This window comes from Mastigoproctus giganteus, chromosome 14 (genome assembly GCF_048544385.1).
Source record: "Mastigoproctus giganteus isolate SK-2022 chromosome 14, ASM4854438v1, whole genome shotgun sequence".
NCBI lineage: Eukaryota > Metazoa > Arthropoda > Arachnida > Uropygi > Thelyphonidae > Mastigoproctus > Mastigoproctus giganteus.
In genome coordinates, this window is record NC_143588.1 from 13952088 (window position 1) to 13974446 (window position 22359).

Consider the following 22359-nt stretch of genomic DNA (forward strand, 5'->3'; position numbering starts at 1 on the left):
TATTCTTGATTAAACTGTGTTTTACAAAGATATTAAACAAGCTTAGTAGCATTTGTTAGCTCATTTTTAAATTTAATTAGTGATTTTTGTAAGTTACGACTCACTGCTCGACCATTATGGTATCTATGTTTTTGGGGAGAATGTTGTAAAACATAACCAGTAGTGCAGAGGAATAGTTGGGTTTTAATCGTGAGAAATAAGTAGTTTGAATATTATAATCACTTGTTGGGCATATATCTTTTGTATTTAGCTAAGGATATAAGTAATTTAAAATTGTGATCATTATGGTATAGCGTAACTTGACAGGTGTAAGGTATAATGTAAGAACGGCATTAGCTTAAAGTAGTATTGTCAAAATTTATTAACCTTATTAAATTTCAATGTTAATCAATTAAATAGTATTTAAACAAAAATCATGCCCCAGACTAAAGCAGCAAAGAAACGAGCAAAAAGTAGCGGGAGTGCTGTAACTCAGGGGAAAACAGAAAGGGGGAGATTCTCCAACACATCACATCCTAAAAATATTTGCAACTTGTGAAAAGTTTGAAGACCTTTCTGGAACAGGACATGATCTAGCCAAGAAGGATGTCTTTGTGTGTGTTCTAGGTGCAGAGAGTGTCAAGAAATTAGGTGCAACCTCAGTGTTCTGATAAGCATCTATGAGAGTTTAAAGCATAGGGTAGATGCCCACAAAGGATTTAAAATGGGGGACCCATCAAGTTCTTAGCTTCCCAACTCAACGCTACAGCTCACACTTGTGCATCAGGCAACAGAGCAGCAATCTTCAGAGCAGAATGCACCGTCCCACAGGAGCTAGTTATAGTCAGTGACTCAATTGTCAGGGAGACGGAAAATATATTATGCAAAAATGATAGGTGAAAAAGGACCAGGATATGTCTGCCAGGGCCGAAAAGTTGATGATGATGTAGAGCAGAAATCATTTTTTAAGGGCACAAAGAGTGATACTGTTGTACACGATGGAGATTTCCGGACTTACTTAACAAGTACAGGTCAATGATGAAAAAAGTTTTTTTTATTATTATTATTATTAATGGCCATATGGTACAAGGAAGCCTGAGGCTTATGCTGCACCAGCCAAAAAAAAAAAAAATGTGAGTTAGGGTTAAATTTGAATGTGTTTGCAATTCTGGCCAGACATGATAGGAGGGAATACTAATCTTGCACTCAAGAATATTTGATCATTCTACAGAGGCAGTGTTAGGTGGGTTGGAAACCTGCTAGCTTGGGGGGGGGATTCACAGACTAATAGATTAACAGTAATGCAAACAGAGGTGAAAGTGATTCTTGCACTGCTTCTATTGGAATGGATGTGTTAGCATTAGCATTAGTAGAGGCATTTGATGCAAGAAAGTAAGCTTATGCAGCATCAGCCAAAAAAAAAAAAAAAAAACACACTTCCACTTCACCCGTCTGTTCATTCAAAATACCTGTTTAGCTGAGCCTTAAACTTATATAGACTATTAACTTCCACGACAAGGGATGGAAGTCCATTCCACCAACCAACCACCCGCTGGCTAAAGGCAAATTTCCACACGTCTATCCTACATCTATCTTTTCTCAATTTGAATTTATGCCCTCTCAGGTGATTATTCTGAGCTAGAGGAAGAATCCCATCAGCATTGAGCATGCTCCAACCATTCAAGGCTTTATACACTTCTATCAGATCACCTCGCTGGTGCCTAGTCTCCAGACACTGTAATTTGCAAAACTTAGGCCTTTCTTCGTAAGAGCACCCCTTTGTTCCATTCACTAATCTTGTTGCCCTTCTCTGTACTCGTTCCAGCAGCTCTACATCCTTCTTGAAATGAGGCCTCCAGACCTGTATACAGTACTCTAGGTGTGGCCTGACCACACCTAGAGTACTGTATACAGGTCTGGATAAGGAGGTGATTATTCCCTTATACAAGGGAATAATCACCTCCTTATCCATGCTAGAAAAATTCCTATATATCATTGACAATACACCATGAGCTACTCTTGCAGCCCATCTGCACTGCTCAGAGAACTTCATATCTACCTGCACACCACACCCAGGTCCCTTTCATTCTATACCACTGTCAGTGTAGTACCACAGAGTTGATACGTTGCTCTGGGGTTGCTGTTTCCCACATGTAGTACTTTACATCTGTCAATGTTAAACTTCATTTGCCACCTCTCAGCCCATCTGCTCAACCTTTCCAGATCCTGTTGCAGCAGCATAGTGTCAGTATTGTCCTTGACAACCCTGCCAACCTTCGTATCGTCTGCAAACTTGGACATTAAGCTTGATATACCATCATTAATATCATTTATAAATACAGAAAACAATAATGGACCCAACACTGAACCCTGAGGGACTCCACTAATAACATTAGTCCACAATGAGCAGTGTCCATTGATTACCACTCTCTGTCTTCTCCCCCTCAACCACCCCTTTATCCATAGCAGCAATTTGCCTCCAATGCCACACTGCTCCAATTTGTGCAGCAGTCTTCCATGTGCAACAGTATCAAAAGCCTTTCTAAGATCCAAATATATAATATCAAAGTTATTCCCTGCATCCAGTTCTTTTGTGACTGCATCATAGTATCCAATCAAATTGGTCAGGCAAGACATCCCCTTAACAAAACCATGTTGTGTCCTAGCTATAACTGAAGTCTTGTCTAGATGATCCTGCAGTGCTTCTTTAACCAGTGCCTCCATTAATTTTCCTGGAACAGAAGTTAAACTCACAGGTCTATAATTAATTGTGTCAGCCTTTGATCCTCCTTTGTGAATTGGGGTCACATTTTCATTTAGTTTGTTAGCTACCTGAGCAGGATCATCAACAGTTGAACCATCGATATCAAGTGGACCAATCTGATTCATCCCCTTCCTTCTAGAGTTTACATAAGTAAAGAACTTTTTGATGTTTTTCTTTGCATCCCTTGCCAAAGATTTCTCGTAATCTGTCTTCGCCTGCCTAACCTCCTTTGTAACTTGGTTACAGATCAACTTGTATCTATCATAGGCTTCTGTGTCACGTGTTAATTTGTATGTATCCCATGCATTTTTCTTCTCTGCCATATGTCTCATTAGTTCATCTGACATCCATTTAGGCCTAAACCCTGAACAATATTTCTTAGTTGGTATGTAAAGCCTAGTAGCTTCCAAGATAAGTTCTTTGAATGCTTCCCATTTTGAATTTGCTGTTGTAACATCATCAGTTGATCCCACTGTATAGAATTTAAATACTGTCTCAGTCCATCGTAGTCGCCTTTACGAAAGCAATAACACTTCCCTTTAACCCTTGATGGTAGTTACCTCTTTGAGTAAATCCCACTTCAGCACACTGTGATCACTGCCACCTAGTGGTTCCTTTATCTGCAGATTCTTAATGCATGAAGAATCATTACTGATAATCAAATCAAGGGTATTACTCCCTCTAGTTGCCTCCCGAACATGCTTATGTAGCAAACAATCATCCAATAAATCCACAAAAGCCTTGCTAGTGTGTGAGTGACCAGCCTCGAAATTCCAGTCAATATCTGGGAAATTAAAATCCCCCATTATAAGACTCTCTGATGTACTGGCCCACTCTATTTCCCTGTACAGTTTCTTATTATACTCATCAGAGTCATTAGGCCTATAGCACACTCCTATTCTCAATTTTGATATCCCAATGCTTATGTCACACCAAACTGACTCGACACTGTACTGTCCAGCGATGTCGACTGGCTTCACTTCCTTGGATTTTATGTGTTTCTTAACTATTAGCATAACCCCTCCTCCCTTCCTATCCTGTCTATCCTTTCTGTAGACGTTGTACTCCCAAAATTCCAGTTCTGCATTCCTTATATCTGTGTGACACCACGTCTCTGATATCCCAACAATATCTGCCTTTGATGTTTTGAGCAATACCTCAAATTCATCAAATTTATTTACTAAACTTCTAGCATTGGTGTACACACAAGTATACATGCACCTGTTTCTATTCTTAGCTACCCTAACACAACCCATGTGTTTACTTGTACCGCAATGACTCCCAGCAGTCTCTGAAATATCCTGCATCTTGTTTTTCAGGCTTCTGCTCATTCTAATAGAAGCAGTGCAAGAATCACTTTCATCTCTGCCAGTGGCTACTTTAATCTATTAGTCTTTGTATCCCCCCAAGCTTGCAGTTTTCCGACCCACCTAACACTGCCTCGATAGCATCAGCAAATATTCTTGCACCCTTTCTATTTAAGTGTATCCCCTTCCTGTAGAAGCAGTCTCTCCTATTAACAAGTACAGTCGAGGCTGAAAAAAATTCTACCCCTTGAGCCTTGCTCAAGCTTTCCAGGGCCAAACTGATTGACAAGGCTCTCATCATGTACTCCCCCCCCCCATCGTGTCTGGGCAGAATTGCAGACACTTTCAAATTCAACCCTAATTCATGGCTTTTTTTCAACAGTGACCTGTACTTGTTAAGAAATTCTGCCGGTCTCCTACTCTTGATATCATTAGTACCAACGTGCACAACTATATCGCCTTTTGTGCCCTTAAAAGATGATATCCGCTCTACAATGTCATCAACCTTTGCCCCTGGCAGTGGTTAGTCTTATTAATATAGCATAGTATCATCACCTTCTGCAACACAAGTGATACTGCATTGCCCAACAGGATTTAACATTTGAAAAAAAAAAAAAAAAAAAAAAAAAAGTACTGAGTTTTTCAAATTGTGCTTTAGGTATATTAATGTGGATCTTTCACCATCAGATTGCAAGGCTTTGCAATCTTATTTCTCATGTTTTTAAATAATAAATGAAAATTCTGCAAATGTGTTTTTTTAGCAACTAAAAATACTCATTAGTTTCAATGGGTAAAAAAGGAGGCTATTCTCACTTTATTTATTCCAAATTTTATAATCAGTTTTCAGAAAAATGTTCACATTATAAAATATAAACATGACAGAAACCCTGCAAAATTTAAGTTTCTGGAGACATTAATTACGTGAAACTTGAGCATTACCAACCAAATTAATTCAATATTTAAGGAAAAAAACACTTTGAAATTGGTAGCTGGAAAATTCACTGAAAATTCAATTTATTGAAAAAACAGTTCACCGAAAATACAGAATAAGCAACACAGTGATAATGTTTATTTTTACTCTAGAGCCTCTTATATACCATTCACCGAGAAGACAAAAAAAATATATATATATTGAAATATATAATAATTATATAAATATTCTTCACATTTGTTAGGGCAATACACTGCTATAATGGAACACAGTAGACTGTCGAAATAACGGCAGCCCAAATAATGGAACATTCGAGCTAACAGCACATTGAGATTGAATGTTTACATACAGTGCAGATGTCTTGCAGTGCAGGAAAAAGAAAATGGCAAATCACGCGATACGGTATTTGTTTAAGTTCGCCATTTTGAAAGTGAATTCTGTACTGATATCATGGATTATACCGCTGTTTTACATTTCTTTTAAATTAAAAACCCCTCACTATGACTCCAAAAGTTAATAAACCTCATACAAAGAAGAACAACATTAAAGCTTAGCAACAAACTTGAAGTAGGAGTGTATTAATGGTAGAAAATAATGTTGGATCATCAACATGTTTATGTTTTTCATGTGCAGTTAAAAAAATTGCATTCTTAATCTCTCTCTATTTCTTATTTAGCCTCATTATTTTTGCATTAAATACAGGCAATCCCCCGTATAACATGGTACTTCTACAATGCGGTTTGGCTCTAACACGATTGATAAATCGCAGCAATCCTCGCACAACACGGTACTTATATAACATGGTTTTGCTCCAACACGGTTAGAGAATTTCAGTAACCTTCGCATAACATGGTACTTTTGAGCTTTTGTGAGGGGGGGAACCCTGCTATTATGTTGAATGTAATTTTTCAACATTTCCACTCTTTTTTGAATCCCTGCTGTTGACTTGCTAGTTAAAAAAAAATATTACTGAGAAATTCCCATGTTACATTCTGTGCTATTGAACTTGTACTTGTTGAACTTGTGGAAAAATTTAGATTTCAAAGTTTTATTATTATTGGATAGCAAACTAGGCCATCCAAAAGATTTAAGTCATCCAAACATTGAAGTTATGTTCTTACCACCACAGTTGCACTGGGTTAATACGATATCTTTCATTCAGCCATTAGATAAAGGAATTATATCCACCTTTAAAACCCATTCCATCAGAAATTGTAAATCGTTACAATGCAATTTGGAAAAAAATTGATTCCGAATCTATTGAAGTAACGGAGGCATGGAAACATTTCTCAATTGTGGACTGTATCAGAATCGTAGCTTTATTGCTGAAAGAAGTAAAACCGTTAACATTAAAGGCATGTGGAAAAATGTATGGCCAGAGTCAGTTCATTCAGGAAATATGATTGAATAGGCATAAAAGGGAATAGGTGCGATAGCAGAACTTGCTACATTGGTAGGAGGGGAAGGTTTTGATGATATGACTACTGAAGCCCTCGTGGGTAACACACTTCATAGAATCGCCCTCCTCTCCATACTGGCTGGAAAAGACCCAAGTTCAAATCCTGTCGATGAAGGAAGGAAGGAAGGAATTTTTATGAGTCTTTTTTACAACTTGGCTTAGTTAGTCGGGCGAGGGCAGCATGGTTTTTTTCTCCCAGAAAGTCGGGTTTTTCGCCCAGCAAAACAGAAAATCGATCTCAGGACACGTAATTTATAGACAATATACACAGAGTAACATGGACTTAGTTGCTGATGCTCCTAAAAAAAATAAAAAAAGATATGATTACTGAAGATGTTCAAGAGTTACTGGTAGAAAAAGAAGCCGGCGTAGCGGATTTGGTGCAAATGGCATCAGAGGTAAAATAAAATCAATTCAGATGATGATATTGCAGATGAAAATTCTAAACTTCCAAATTTTACACTAAAAAGCACAGGGGAAAGATTCTAGTTGCTCGGCATAAAGTTAGCCAAGCAATTAGAATCTTATATTTTGAATGCAGATTCTTGAATGAAAGAAGTCCAAAGTTCAAAAGGAAGCTTCAAAAATGCAGGAAATTCACAAAGATTTATCAAGCAAAAGCAAACGAACCCAGATTACTGATTTTTTAAAGAGAACAGAAGATACATGAAATCTAGACTGGTGTATTTTTGTTAACATTTTGTTAATGAAATAGTGTATTTTTGTTAGCTTTTGAAACACAATCCCCCTTTTTGTACTTTTTCTTATTCCCATATAACATGGTTTCGCACAACACAACATTTTACAAGAACCTAATAACTGTGTGATACGAGGGTTACCTGTATATTAAAAATAAAACTTTCTAGATAACAGAAAAATCGAATAACATCTCAAATCCCCAAAGGTACCGTTATTCTGAAAGTCTACTGTATTTCAAAGGCGTTCTCAACATATATTGGAGGTATGAAAGCTAAAGGAGGCAACGTTTTAAAATGCAATGCAAAATCAGCATACGTATTGTAATTTTGCTTTAATCCAGTTTGCTGAATATATTGGTATACAGATTGGCAAAAGTGTAAAAAAAGAAACTCACCCTTAATGTCTTACAATTCAAAATTCAATTTTTACAGCATTTATAAATTCTGGCACAAAATCAGTCATTATTGTTTCTGGTGATGGAGACAGAATTAATTTTCTTAATTCTTATAACATCTGACTATATGTGTTTTCAGATTTGTTTGGCAATAATGCAGGAATAATATCATTATTTCTAAAAGTACAAAATGTGTATGGATGAAAAAAAGAGGAGGAACAGTTTTAAACATACTATGAAGCAACTGGCTGACTATCATAACGTTAGCATTAAAGAAAATATTTCTAAAATATAATGCCACCCACCACAGAAGTAAGGAACCAATGGAAAGGGTATAATTTTGGATTTTCTCAAGTAGTCAAATATCATTAGGTTTTCAAAATTCCTAAACTTATTCTGTTTAAATTATTTTATTACTTTTGCAGAAATAGTTATATGAGATGTAGGTTTGATTTTCCCATTTTATGCAGTTCTTATCAATAAAAATTTCACAAAACTGCAGACCATATTGAAAGACTTGCCTTTTAAAATACGACCTTGTATTTTTAATGAGAAGAATATTTATATAATTTTTATATATTTCAATAAAATTCATTTGTTGTCTTCTCAATGAATTCTATATAACAGGCTCTAGTAAAAATAAACATTATTATTGTGTCATTTATTCTCATTTTTGGGTTGGTGAATTGATTTCAGTGAATTTTCCCAGACCCTCGAAATTAATGTTTCAATAAAAAAAAAAAATGATAATAATAAATATATTTTTTTTATTGCTGCCTTTGCTATGTAACAAATATTATAAATACGAAATCATTCATATTCTTTTTTTTTCCCCCAAGGTTCTTTTCACAACATGAAAATTTTCTGGAAGTAGCTGATTTACTTACTATTTGTGATACTTCTTTTGTGGCAAAAAAAAGTATCATAAATATTAAATAAACATGGTCACAAACTCAGAATTTATCTTATTTTCCATTAGAATGCCCATATAGGTGAATTGGTGAATTTTGAAAGGCTTTTGGTCAGTGTAAAAACATGCCATTATGAAGAAAAGCAGTACAGCCACTCCCTGATTAACGTAAGGTTGCATTCTGCGGAATGCTATGTAAGTCAAATTTCCCTAATTAAGCATTTAAGGAAATTCCATGCTGAATTTGATAGAAGCAAAAAAAAAAAAAAATGTTCCATGAACATGTAAATAGAATTATTTATTCAAAATTTTTTTTATCTCATGCACAGGAAAAATTACAAAAATTTCAAAATTATAAAATTACAAAACGAGAGAGGAGACAGGCATAACATCAGCAAGTTTTACCTTTCGAGTATCGTTGCCAGAATTAACTCTCCAACTGATAAGCACGCCGCTACAGAAGTTGAGGGCTGTGATTTAGAATGGGTTTTTCCAACACACAACAAAATTTCTCTGCAGCTGCAGAATCGGCACTGGCGACTTCACTGCATGCTTTAATGTTTTGGAAACCAGCGTGACCATTTTTTTTTTTTTTTTTTTTTTTTTATGAAAACCCCAACACGAAAGGTATCAAAACCTATAGTACTTAGTACCATGCATGGGTTGAAGGAGAAGTATGGGGGGAGGGGGATGCCGGAAACTTTGCTCTAGAGACTAAACATGGGTTTCACCACTTCAAACCTCCAATAAGCAAAGTGGTGGTATTTCACCGGTTGATGAAATTGAACCCGTTAAACCACCCGCTGCTTGCCACGAACTTGGCTTGGGGTTTGCCGTGCTTATCGTTATTTTCATAAATACTTCTTGCTTGAATGGGCGTTGGATTCAGGGGCACTTGCTTCTGAATATGATTTTTCATCCATATTATTAATAGCTTTTCCATCTTTGATATAGCACCTGAACGCTCTTTTTCTGATCACTGTTGGGAGCAGACTGGTCCTGGTGTGAAATATGTTGATCCTTTAACATATTCTTTTATAAGCACACTGTCCCTTAAAATGATAAACTATGTCTTAGATGACAAACTTTTTCCTGCTTCGTACTTAATTAATCATCTTCATTTCTAAATCAATTTTGTTTCGTTTTGTTTCCTAGCACTGCCAGCACTTGCACTTTCCGCCAGTTGCTTTCCCTTCATCATTGTAATAAGTAAATAGGAATGAAGAGAAGATTCTGAAAATTTATTTATGTTTTTTTATATGATTGAAGATTTCAGTGAAGGGGAAACACATTTCACCATAACGTAAAAACCCACACAATTCCATTCATCAGGATTATCGCAAATGCAATAAGATCAAGTTTACTACCCGTTTATAATTAGATGCACTAACTAGAAAAGCCCAAATTTTTTTTATAAAATTGATTCTTATAACAGAACATATGATAACGATGAAAGTGTAGCGCAATTTACATTATAAATATGACCTTTTAGAGAGATAAATAGCTTAGTAATATAGCAAAAATTTCAACTTCTGAGGTTTTGGAACGAACTACCAAAAAATAAAAATAAACTGTGTTATTGGGCTCACATTATGATATTTTCATGATACAGTACCTCCATTTATTCCTACGGAATGTAAAATACGTTTCCATGATTTTTTTAAAGTTTGCACTGGCCGGCAAAAACTATGTAAGCCGGGGAGTGGCTGTATTTCACTATATGACAAAATTTATTTGGTTGGTCACAATGAGGTAATGGAAACAATATCACCTCACAGGCTCACTCAGCTTATAAAGTGAATAACAATATAAATGGACAAAAAAATAAAGCAGAACATACAAGACTAAAGACTCTTAAGAGGGTACAAAAAGTAAAAACTGCTAAATCCCCAACCAGTAAGTCACCAGGATTAAATATTTCCCTGCTGGCTTTGGATTTCCTTCAAAGTATTTGGTTACTTTCCCATTGGTTATTTCCAACTCAAGTCTCTTCTTAGAAAGTTACAGAACAGCATTCCACAGAGAGCTTACTAGCATTCAAGCTACTACATACTAAATCCAGACTCAGCCAATTATGCTAATTATGAAGAAATATTCATCATACCGGAGCACAATTTTCTGAAGTTTGATGCATGTGCAATTTACACCTTCTCAACAAACCATCCTTGAAGTCTCCAAATAAATAATTAAGATAATTAATCAGTTGAACTCAGCTTCCTAGTTGATCTGCAGTGACTTTAATGTTTCTCCAAAGCTGTCACACCGGAAAAAAAATTTTCTTGCAGACCTTAGCTGTGTTAATCTAAAACAAAATAATGAGGCACCAACAAGGGAGAATAATCTCTTAGACCTCAATGTTGCCTCAATCCCCTGCACTTTTGACTACATCAAAGAAACTTTGACTCAGATCATGAGCCAATACAGGTGCACACGTACTAGTCCCTAAGTCAGGAACCAGAAAGGCAATAAAAAGGTTTATGTCAATAGGCGCTACACTTACTTGTTTGATATAAAAAAATGCAATAACGTTGTCCCACTCATTCCTTGGGATGAATGAGACAACGTTATTGCATTGCCTCACTCATCCCTTGGGATGAGTGAGGCAACACTATTACATTTTTTTACAGGGCAACCTACAATTGGCTGTGATATATTCTCACAAGCTGGATCAATAAGGCTGCCAAGTACACTGTTTCTTAAAAAATCATGATTATTCCACACACTAGACTATGGTGGAACTAAGAACTTAAAAGGAGTTTCCAGTTGAAGCAACAACTATACTGAATATGGAAGCAGACACAAAATATCAGTGATTGCATTGCCTATTTAAGAGTTCATTTCAACCATCTGAAATCTCAGTTAATCAAAATGTATGTTACCAAAAACCTTGACTTTCCTCAGAAAACTTGACCCAGAATTATGGCCCAATTTCATCACTAGATTTCAGTGAAACACCTATTCCAAACACTGATCTGGTTCTTCCTAGAGAGCCTAGCCAGAATGAATGATGAATATCATAACTATCATGAAAATAGCAGTGAAGATGGCAATCAATTCTTTACCAACCTTGTTGACTGCAGGTGATGATGGAACAACCATCTTATTAGACCTATAGCAGACAGTTGCCATAATTACTTAAACACTATAGGTCCACCTTGAACTCTTCTACCTTGCTGAAACTTCTGAAAAAAAATTATATTTAACCCCAGGGGCTCACATCTGGTGAGTATGGGCTTGGCACACCCAGGGTCCTGAGGTGGATATCATCATTCTTCTCTTTCTTGGTGATTCCCTTCTATTTCTGACTCTCTCTCTCTCTCTCTCACACACACACACACACAGGGTAACTTGGGAATTTTTTTTGGCTAGTGCAGATTTAGCCTCAGGCTTCCTTGCACCATATGACTAATAATAATAACAATAATAATAATAATAATTTTGTTGTTGTTTGTTATTTGGTTTTTAGGAGCATTAGTAACTAAGGCCATACTGCTCCGGGAATATGCGGTGGTCATTCCCTGACCTTTTTGGTGGTGACACGCTCGAACCCCGGTCTAATCAAGAAGCGTGTGCTATGCACTGCTGCTCCTTCCCACCTGGCTACAGAGGCACCTATAATAATAATAATAATAATCAGAGAGCCAGAGCATAATGGCCGAACAGCAGAAAGGATGCAACGAGCAATTAATCATAGATACTGCGATTATGGAGCAAGCATACAAGAAACGTCAACAGCCTACATCGATTACCGCAAGGCCTTCAATTCTGTGCCTCATAGCTGGCTAATAGAGGCACTGAAAATCTAAAAAGTCAATCCTATAGTGACAAACTTCCTAGAAGAGAAACGATGGCGAAACGGAGTACCACCATTAAGGCCGAAAACATCACAACCAGGCCAATCCCTATCAGGAGAGGAATCTTTCAGGAAGATGCCCTGAGCCCATTGTGGTTCTGTCTAGCACTATCTACCATGCTCAACAGTTGCAAGTACGGATATAACCTCAAAGAAGGAAGGAAGGAAGGAAGGACCTGTATTCCCTCACCCACCTGAAAAATTAGTCAACCGAAACTACCAGCTGCAGAGTGGTAAAGAGATCGAAGCCATGGCAGAGGGAGAGGCCTACAAATACTTGGGGATGATGCAGGCTCAGCAGTTACAGCACAAGGCTAACATACTCCTTCGGGGTCATAGATTGGACTAACATCGAGCTGGAGGATATCATGAGAAAGACAAGGACAATGATGACCAAGAGCCGCCAACACCACCCGAGAGCTGCTGTGGAGAGACTGACAATTGCCCGGGAAGAAGGAGGAAGGGGCCTGTAGACCTCATTGAGCAACAGAAGACAGCGATAGTTAACCTGAAGGATTACTTCCAGAAACACACACAGTAGCACTCCACCAGGCCATAAGGAAGATAGACAAGCGGTATAACCCACTCAACCTAAGCGAGGAGTCCCCCCCCAACCAGGAGGTACAAACGAAGCTAGAAAGATGGGCAGAGAAGACACTACATGGCAGCCACTACAATGATCTCCATCAGGGTCACATAGATAAAACTGCTTCAAATTCATGGCTCACGAGCGGGACGCTCTTCCCCAAGACTGAAGGATTCATGCTCGCCATCCAAGACCAGGTAGTCAACACCAGGAACTATAGAAAATACATTGCCAACGAGCCCAGAGTGTTAGATGACACATGTTGACGATGCCACCTGGCCTCAGAAACGATCCAACACATCACCGGATGATGCAAGGTGATCACCTAGACTGAGTACACTCATAGACACGACCAGGTAGCCAGGATAATACATCAGAAGCTAGCAAGGAAATACCAGTTGATTGAAGAAAGTGTACCATATTACAAGTACGAACCCCAGGCAATACTAGAGACCCCAACGCACAAGCTGTACTGGGGACCGCGCCATAATAGCAGATAGGACAATCCCGCACAACAGACAGGACACAACCCTTGTGGACAAGAAGGAAAAGGCTACCTATCTGATTGACATAGTTGTACCCAACACTGGCAACCTGCAGAAAACTCATGAGGAAAAAACAGGAAGTACACAAACCTAAGACAGGAGATCAAAGAGATATGGCATATGCAACAAGCAATGACCATCCCGATCATCGTGTCAACCACAGGTATGGTGCCAAAGATCCTACCTAACAGCCTAGCAGCAATATGACTCTCAGCGAACACCTACAAGGAACTCCAGAAAGTTGCAATCCTGAACACCTGTAGGATTGCCAGAGAGTTCCTCGACCAACAGTAACATAAGACATAATAACCACCCTGTGTACTTGGTAGCAATACCCGTCACAAGGTGGAATCCCCAATCAGGGAGAAATAATATAATAATAATATTTCCCATCTTCACTAAGCAGATACCCCATAAAGCTACTACTTTCTTCCACACAGATCAACTGTTACCACCCTACTTATCACAAATGCCAACTTATCAGCATTTGTGGTAAGTAGGCCACCTTTGATGCTGTTCAAATAAACCACCTTCTCACCCTCTTAGAATGCCATTAACAGATCAGAGGAGGTGTGCTACTTCTTGTCTAGTCTTCTCTTCTGTGAGACTGGGTAGTTGAACTTCACAGAGGGCATCACAAACTTGCAAAGTTTATCTGTCCTGGAGTCCCTCAAGGAGGGGGTCCTCTCTGGCCTTCTGTTTCTAGCTGTTATCTTTCCATTGGTTGCACATAACCCATGCCTGCTAAGCTATGCTGATGATATAAAATTTCTTAACCCCATTAAACTGCAGCAAGGTCTAGACCTGACACAAATGGAAATCAACAAAACAATACTCTCTACAGCTGCATCTCACCTCTACCAGTTAAAGCAAAAAATCAATCCCACCAAGTATGAATTCATGATCTATTCACCAAAGCAAAATCCATTCACTCTAGCCATCCATCAGCAGTATCCTCATCTGTATCCAGTCATAGAGATCTGGGGGGGGGGGGAGTTGTGTCTGACTCCAAAGTCTGTTTTAATGCCACCTAGAAATGCTATTCACACGTGTTTCAAGACAATGAATAGTGAAGCAACATCTCATATATGTTACTGATAAAATAACAACTGTGAGTTCCATCAAAATAGTGGTCCTTCCACCCATACTCTATGCAGCTAAAATCTAGACTTCAGCAGCACTAACAATAATTAACCAGCTCTTTGCTGCAGAATTCTAGCTCTTGAAGTAGGGCAACAAGAAGCACAACCTTCCAGCTCATATTTGGCATCCACTGAGCTAGGCAATATGCAGGGGATTCCAATGCCTCCCAGCAACAGTCAAGATGATATCAGGCATAATCTCAACATTCTTTTTTTCTGGGACTCTTGTTGTTGGAGGTACCTCCTACTGCCCTAAGCACAAATCCATAGCTCTGCCTACATTCAATAAGGCTCCATCTTTCAGACAGATTTCTGCCTCATGAGATGTGCAAACGGACAGAGTTCTGATGCTGTCCTAAACAAATTTACCACTGTCGTAGATACAGAAAAGATTATATAACCATCCCCATAAACCAATACGTATATTTAACAAATAATACAGTACATATATTATATAATGGACATAGTGTATTTATTGCCACTGCAATGGCACAAGCCCATAAATTCCATATATTAATGATTATCAGCATATTACATAAGTCATATAATTACGCGCACACACACACACACACCCCTGTCCCTAGAATGCTTGGCACTTGCATAAATTAATTTTTCCCCAAACTGCTCTACTCAACAAATTGTCATGACCTAAACTACTGTATACCAAATTGATGCAATCCTATAGCAAAGATAGTGGACTACTCTGAGTGGTACATACGACAATTACATTGAAATTATTCTGAACAAAAATAGCCAAGTATGCACTTCAAAAACTCTCCATTCACCCTGTATGCACCCATTCTTGCAAAACATTACTAAGCAGTTTTCCAGCCAATGCTCTTTTCTGATAGCTGTGACTAATCACAGCTATCACTGCCCTCTGTTTATTAATATACAGAGGGCAGTGTTGCACACGATACTACAAGATGCTTAATACTATTATAACATATATATAAAAAAAAAAAAAAAAAAAATATATATATATATATATATATATATTTTAGCTGTGTATATATATATATATATATATATATATATATATATATATACAGCTACTGCCCGACCTGCATAATACTTGACTTACAGAAATTCGAATTTACGTAAGTTTTTGTCGGCTGGTGCAAACTTAAAAAAATCACGGAAAAGTATTTTGTCTCCCATGGGAATAAATGGAGGTATCGTGAGAATATCGTAATGTGAAAAATTGTTGTTTTTTTTTTGTTTTTTTTTTTTGGTAATTCGTTCCAAGATCTTGGAAGTTGAAATCTTTGCTATATACCTAAGCTATTTATCTCTCTAAAAGGTCATTTTTATAATGGAAATTGCACTACACTTTCGTTGTTATCATACACTCTTTCCATTATAAGAATCAATACTGAACGCCTTTGATATTTTTCTAAAGCACATTTCTGGAGGTCACAACCATAAAACAATTTGCACTTTCTAGTTTATTTTCTGTTACTGTAATATATTATAAATGGGTAGTTATTGTTATTTGGCCCCCTAGGAGCATCAGAAACCAAGGCCACATTGCTCCGTGAATATGCGGTGATCATTCCCTGACCTCTCCGTATTTGGTGGTGATGGGCTCGAACCCCGGTTTAATCAAGAAGCGTGTGTTACGCACTGCTGCTCCTTCCCACCTGGCTACGGAGTCGCCATAAATGGGTGGTAAACTCGATCTTATGGCATTTGCGATAATCCTGATGACTTAATTGTGTAGGTTTTTATGTTATTAAGGTGAAATGTGTTTTCCCTTACTGAAATCTTCAATCATATAAAAAACATATAAATTTTCAGAATCTTCTCTTCATTCCTATTTACTTATTACAACGGTGAAGGGAAAGGGGCCAATGAAAAGTGCAAGTGCTGGCAATGATAGGAAACAAAATGAAACAAAACTGATTTAGAAATGAAGATGATTAATTAAGAATTACGAAGCAGGACAAAGTTTGTCATCTATTGCACAGAATTAGGTCTCTCTGCTTCAACAGTGAATACTATTTTAAGGGTCAGTCTGCATATAAAAGAACATGTTAAAGGATCAACATATTTCACACCGATGCCAGTCTGCCCCAACAGTGATCGCAAAAGAGCGTTCAGTTGCTATATCGAAGACGGAAAAGCTATTAATAATATGGATGGAAAATCAGATTCAGAAGCAAGTGCCCCTGAATCTAACAGCCATTCAAGCAAGAAGTATTTATGAAGATATTAAGGATAAGTACGGCAAACCCCAAGCCAAGTTCGTGGCAAGCAATGGCTGGTTTAACAGGTTCATGCATCGCACTGGTTTGCAAAACATTAAAGTATGTGGTGAAGTCGCCAGTGCCGATTCTGCAGCTGCAGAGAAATTTTGTGACATGTGGGAAAAAACCCCTTCTAAATCTCCACAGCCCTCAATGTCTACAGGGGCGTTCTTATCGGCTTGAAAGGTAAAACTTGCTGACGTTATGCCTGTCTCCTCCTCTTTTTGTAAGTTTATAATTTTGAAATTTTGTAAACTTTTGTAATTTTTCCTGTGCATGAGATAAAAAAAAATTGAATAAATAATTCTATTTACATGTTCCTTGAACATTTCTTTTTTGCTTCTATCGAATTCAGCACGCAGAGTGGCGAGTGAAAAATTTTCCTAAATGCTTATTTAGGGAAATTCCGACTTACGTAGTGTTCCACGGAACGCAACCCATACTATAATCAGGGAGTGGCTGTATATATAATAACAGTCAATTATGGTTACTTTGCAAAGAAGTATATATGTTTGTCCTGGTTAATTTATCAGAGTATCCAAAGCAAGTAATTTATCAGAGTACCTATAATTAGTACAGAATAAAGCACAGTCAAAAATATTACTAAATTTGCACTTACCTAAGATCAGAAAATTCATCATCACTTGTTGCCAATTCATGGGAAGGACCAAGATTTTTCTGGGTAAGTTCTTCTTCTTCCAACTCACTAGTTAGCAATTCTTCCTCAGATAATTCCAAAATAGTATTTTCATATTCTACTCTTTCTGGTGTTTGATCTCGGCCAAAAGAACTAGTAGGTCCACTGAGAAGAGATGTAATGGCAATAGGGTTTTCTTTTCCATCAACAGTAACAGCTGAAGAAATCTGAGACAATGTATCTATGGTAGAGGGTCTTTCTTCCTGTAATGTTTGTGATGATGGTAATTCAGTCTGAGCAGTAGCTTTGGCTAATATTGTAGTATATATTTTTTCTTTTTCTTGTGCATCTACTTCACCTGCTAAAAAAGCATGCTTTCTTTTCATCATTTCTTGCCACCTATGATCTGGTTTCTGCATACGAAAATGAGCATTGCAGTAGAATTTTCCTGAAGGGGTGAGGGGAAGGGAGAGTGAGCAAAAAAATTAAAATACATATGGAAATTAACACAATGATTTTCAATACAGATTAATTTTGCTGCTGTAATCATTAACCATTATGAAGATATTATTTAAAATATAGACATGGGTAGACAGGTTACAAGGTTTTAAAAGTTACTTTAAGTTATTTTTGTGAACTTTTTTTTTTTTTTCCCAAGTGACTCCTGGAAAAATGTATTTGGTAACTATAACGGATTTCACATTAAATTAGTTAAGATCTACACTCATGTTGTTTTTTTTATAAATAATTTTTTTGCTTTACAAAAAGAAATTCAAATAAAAAATTGACAAAACAACTCATTCAGAAGATTGCTCAGATTTTCTGGAGTTTCAGTGAGAATTTCCAGAAATTTCAGCAGTAATCAGGGATTAAAGTATTTTCAAAATAGAAAATCACTTGGTTTTGAGTTTTGCAGCATAGTTAGGCAGCACATTTGCTTCAAATCATTGAAGTCTGTATTTTCTATCAAATATTCTTTTTTATTTTATTTTCCTGAAAATACATAATCAGTGGTCACAAAATTTTTTTTTCAAGCAGTTGCCTAGCAGTGACAGCGATGGTAGATATCTCAGAGATTCAGTGCCTTGTTTATATTCTGCAATTTCTAGAAAGATTCTGTCCACATCAACTAAGTAATTATAATTACCATCAAAGCCAGATTTACCAGGGTGTGGTGACAAAGTTGCTTCTAGGCCCTAAGGTTGGGGAAAGGAGACAGCAGACCAACACAACTATTGTTAGAAGAAAAGTTTTTATAGCTTTTAACTGCGCTCATATCACATTCATATTTAATACTCTAGGAGTGCGAATGTTTGGTGAATTTCATGTTTCTCTTTCAGTAGAAGTTTTAAAGGAATTCAGTATTCTTTCTTTAAAAAAAAATAAAAGAACTGTAAGGTGGTGCAAGAATATTCAGAATTTATGGAAAAATCATATTACCTTACCTTTAGCATTAGTAGAGGCATATGATGAAATAAAGTGAGCTTGTGCAGCATCAGAAAAAAAAAAAAAAAACTCCCATTTCATCCCTCCATTCATTCCAAATGCCTGTCCAGCCCAGCCTTAAATTTATTTAGGCTTTAAGCTTCCACAAAAAAAGATGGAAGCCTGTTCCACCAATCAGCTACCCGCTGGCTAAAGCCAAATTTCCGCATATCTATTCTACAACTATCTTTCCTCAATTTGAAACAGTGCCCCCTTAGGTTCTTAGCTTGAGCAAGAGGAAGAATCCCATCAGCATTCAGCTTGCTCAACCCATTCAAGGCCTTATACACATCAGATCACCTCACACGTGCCTACTCTGCAGGCGCTGCAATTTGCAGAACTGAAGCCTTTCTTGGTAAGAGCACTCCTTTGTTCCCCTCACCAATCTTGTTGCTCTTCTTTGTACTCGTTCTAGCAACTCTACATCCTTCGTAAATTAGGCCTCCACACCTGCACACAGTACACTAGGTGGCCTGACCATTGCCTTGTATAACGGGATAATCACCTCTCTCTGTCCCTGTAGCAAAATCCCTATATATCATTGACAAGACTCCATAACCTGCACTGGCAGCCCATCTGCACTGCTCAGCGAACTTCATATTTGACTGGACAATTACCCCCAAGTCTTTTTCACTTTCCACTTCCCTGAGTATAGTACCACACAGTTGGTATGTTTCTCTTCGGTTACTGCTACCCATATGCAGTACTTTGCATTTGTCAATGTTAAACTTCAGTTGCTACTTCTCAGCCTAATTGCCCAACTTATCTAGATCCAGTTGGAGAAGCATACTGTCTTTACTGTTGTAAACAACCCTGCCAACCTTTGTATCATCTGCAAACTTAGACATTAAACCTGATATACCTTCATCAATATCACTGATAAATATATAAAAAGCAATGGGCCAACACTGAACCCTGGGGAACTCCATTAATAACATTTGTCCATGAAGAGCAGTGTCCATTGATTACCACTCTCTGTCGTCTTCCACTCAACCATCCATTTATCCATTGTAGCAACTTACCCTTAATCTCATACCTCTCCAATTTGTACAGCAGTCTTCCAACAGTATCAAAAGCTTTCTTGAAATCCAAGTATATGATATCAAAATTATTTTTGGCATTCAGTTCCTTTGTGACCACATCATAGTATCCAATCAAATTGGTCAGACAAAACCTCCTTTTAACAAACCCATGCTGTGTATGAACTATTACTGCAGTCTTGTCTAGATGATCCTACAATGCTTCTTTAACCAGCAATTGCATTATTTTTCCCAGAACACAAGTTAAACTAACAGGTCTATAGTTACTTGTGTCACCTTTTGAACCACTTTTGTGAATTGGCAATACATTTGCACACCTCCAGTCCATGGGGAACACCCTTGAGTCAAAGGAAGCTCTCATAATTATGGCTAAGGGTTTGCTTAAACTACTTTGCTGCCTCCTTTAATATAACTGGATGGATCCCGTCCACCCCAGGTACCTTTTTATGTTTAACTTCAACAATTTCTCCTCCACTTTGTTCTAAGTTATTACATAATCACTTAGCTCGCTGTTTGAGTTTGATAAATTTCTGACACTCCCCTCATTGAATAACTTCTCATGAGTGATTGTACATGCAAAATACTCATTCAGTTCATCAGCTTCCTGAGCATGAGTTTACATAAATATAAAACTCTTTGCTGTTTTTCTTTGAATCCTTTGCCAAAGATTTCTCGTAATCTGCCTTCGCCTGACTAATCTCCTTTGTGACATGATTACAGACTAGCTTATATCTGCCATAGGCTTCTGTGTCACCTGATACTTTATATGCATTCCATACATTTTTCTTCTCTGGCACAAGCCTCATTAATTAATCTGACATCCACTTAGGCCTAAACCTTGAACAGTATTTCTTAGTTGGAATGAAAAGCCTAGTAGCTTCCAAAATTAAGTCCCTGAAGGCTTCCCATTTAGAATTCAACATTGGTAACATTATCTGTTGAACCCACTGTACAGAATTTAAAAACTGTTTGAGACCCCTGTAGTCATCTTTGTGAAAGCAAAAACTCTTCTCTTTAGCCTTTATGGTAGTTACATATTTAAGTAATTCCCACATCAGTACATTGTGATCACTATCACTCAGTGGTTCCTTTATCTGCAAATTCTTAATGCATGAATAATCACTGCTCATAATCAGATCAAGAGTATTACTCTCTCTGCCTCTCGAACACGTTGCTAAAGAAAACAGTCATCCAATAAATCCACAAAAGTCCTGCTAGTATGCGACTGACCAACCCACAAATTCCAGTCAATACCTGGAAAGTTAAAATCCTCCATTATAAGACATTCTGATTTACTGGCCCACTCTATTTCTCTGCACAACTGCTCATTATACTCATCAGATTCATTAGGACTATAAATACACACCTACTCTCATTTTTTCCCATTCCAGTGCTTATGTCACACCAAACAGACTCAACATTGCATTGTTCACCAACATCAACTGGATGCACTTCCTTAGATTTTATGTTTCTTAACTAACAGCATAACACTTCCTCCCTTCCTGTCCTGTCTATCCTTTCTGTACATATTGTGCTCCCCAAATTCCAATTCTGCACTGCTTATATCTGTGTGACACCATGTTTCTGATATCCCAACAATATCCACCTTTGATGTCTTGACTAGCTCAAGACACTTCAAGCTCATCAAATTTATTAACTATACTCTTAGCATTGGTGTAAATGCAAGTATGCATGCACCTGTTTCTACTCTTAGTCACCCTAACACAGCCCATATATTTACTTGTTCCACTATGACTCCCAGAAGTCCTGGAAATCTCCACTGCCTTGCTTTCCACGCTGCTGCTGCTGCTGCTGCTCATTCTAATAGAAGCAGTGCAAAAATCACTTTTGCCTCTGCCTGAGGCCACTGTTAACCTTTTAGTCTGTGTATTCTTCCAAGCTAGCAGTTTTCCGACCCACTTAACACTGCCTTGATAGCATCGGCAAATATTCTTGCACCCCTTCTATTTAGGTGTACCCCCATCCCTGCAGAAGCAGTCTCTCCTGTCAACAAGCACATACCAGACTGAACAAAATTCTACCCCTTGAGCTTTGCAAAATCTCTCCAAGGCCGAACTGATCGACAAGGTTCTCATCATAGCCTTTGATACAGCAAAAACTTTCAATGCTGAAAGAAAAAGAATAGCCACAAAGCTCCAAGAGCTATGGCAAACAAAATGGGAGTAGGAAACCAGAGGTCTAGTTTCCAAAAGGTTTCTGCCCCAGGTGGCAATGCTCAGCCTAAAGCCGCCACGTTTTACAGACTTTTTACGACATTCATACTGATAGGTCATGGCTCCCTAAAGGCAAAACTAACCTCTTTAGGGCTGACTGATGAACCAAATTGCACCTGTGGTAGAATGCGTGTCCAGTGAAGAC

The 22359-nt window shown here is 37.7% G+C and overlaps 1 protein-coding gene across 1 annotated transcript in view; it reads right to left on the bottom strand.

Moving 5' to 3' along the window:
- Mical (Molecule interacting with CasL) overlaps positions 1 to 22359 on the bottom strand; it is a 624164-nt gene that overhangs the window by 172562 nt on the left and 429243 nt on the right. The window contains exon 18 of the mRNA XM_090389022.1: positions 17438 to 17903. Coding sequence (XP_090245148.1) covers positions 17438 to 17903 — 466 coding nt within the window. The remainder of the gene's footprint in view (positions 1 to 17437; positions 17904 to 22359) is intronic.